At 37.4% G+C, this 936-nt stretch overlaps 1 protein-coding gene across 1 annotated transcript in view; it reads right to left on the bottom strand.

Moving 5' to 3' along the window:
* Nucleotides 1-217: 217 nt before the first annotated feature.
* The window catches only part of LOC118403515 (histone-lysine N-methyltransferase PRDM9-like), a 1,598-nt gene continuing 879 nt past the window's right edge, over nucleotides 218-936 (bottom strand). Inside the window, exon 2 of the mRNA XM_035802246.1 lies at nucleotides 218-311. Coding sequence (XP_035658139.1) covers nucleotides 218-311 — 94 coding nt within the window. The remainder of the gene's footprint in view (nucleotides 312-936) is intronic.

Below are 936 nucleotides of genomic sequence, written 5' to 3'. Positions count from 1 at the left end.
GTATTGTATTACATTGTACTATATATTACAAATTTTATTGAATACAGGAATAAAATACCTGTTAGTATCAATGTCATATTTTATCTCTACACTTCTTGTTACAAGGTTTATATATATATAGTCTTGCCTTGTTTCTGGCAGAACTTGTTATCTTTAGTTTTATTTTTTGCCTGTGCAAATTGGATTCAGTATCTGCAGAGGATGTTATAGATGAAATTCACTTCATGTGGCTTGAGTCAGTCTTTTGAGCTGCTACATACCTAAACTCATCACTATAGGGGTGGGTAACCGTCTTTTCTTGTTGTACCAGTCTGGACAAAACAAACCTGAACAAGAATAGATTTTGGACCAGATTTTGGACCAATTAGAAAGTGAACAGATTGTACCTGCAGGCGTTCATGTGTTTTGGGGCTTACCAGCCCAAGATAATAACAAGAGCAAAGTAGAGGAGAGTTAAAGGCTGCCACAGTCAAACTTGGTCTAAGTTATTAGTGTTGTAAACATGGAGATAGGATTTTAAAATGTAAGTTACAAATTGTCAGATACTTCATGAAACAGATCCCTTTGTACTGTATTGCAGTGAAATGGACCATTGTTTTGAATACTGCCCATTCAAACGTTTTCACAGATAATTAGGTTCAGGTTCAGGTCCGAAACTGGACCTGGATCATAACTGGACCTAAATTTTCTGTATTGTACCATTACAAACCCCTACCAACCACTATCTTTTGCTGCCATATGGTGGTTAAGTATGTTTTGTCATATGTCGAGTCAAGTCCCACTTCCTAGTTGATCGGTACCCACACACTTCACACATGTAGGGTTTCTCACCACTGTGTTTTGCTTTATGGTGCTTAAAGGCAGTGCTCCAAGCAGTTGAATAGTCACACTGGTCACACTTGAAGGGTTTTCTACCTGTATGGATTTTCATATGAT

The sequence above is a fragment of the Branchiostoma floridae genome, chromosome 16, assembly GCF_000003815.2.
Source record: "Branchiostoma floridae strain S238N-H82 chromosome 16, Bfl_VNyyK, whole genome shotgun sequence".
Classification (NCBI taxonomy): domain Eukaryota; kingdom Metazoa; phylum Chordata; class Leptocardii; order Amphioxiformes; family Branchiostomatidae; genus Branchiostoma; species Branchiostoma floridae.
Note: the sequence above shows the minus strand (reverse complement) of the source record. Positions and strands in the feature narration are given on the sequence as shown.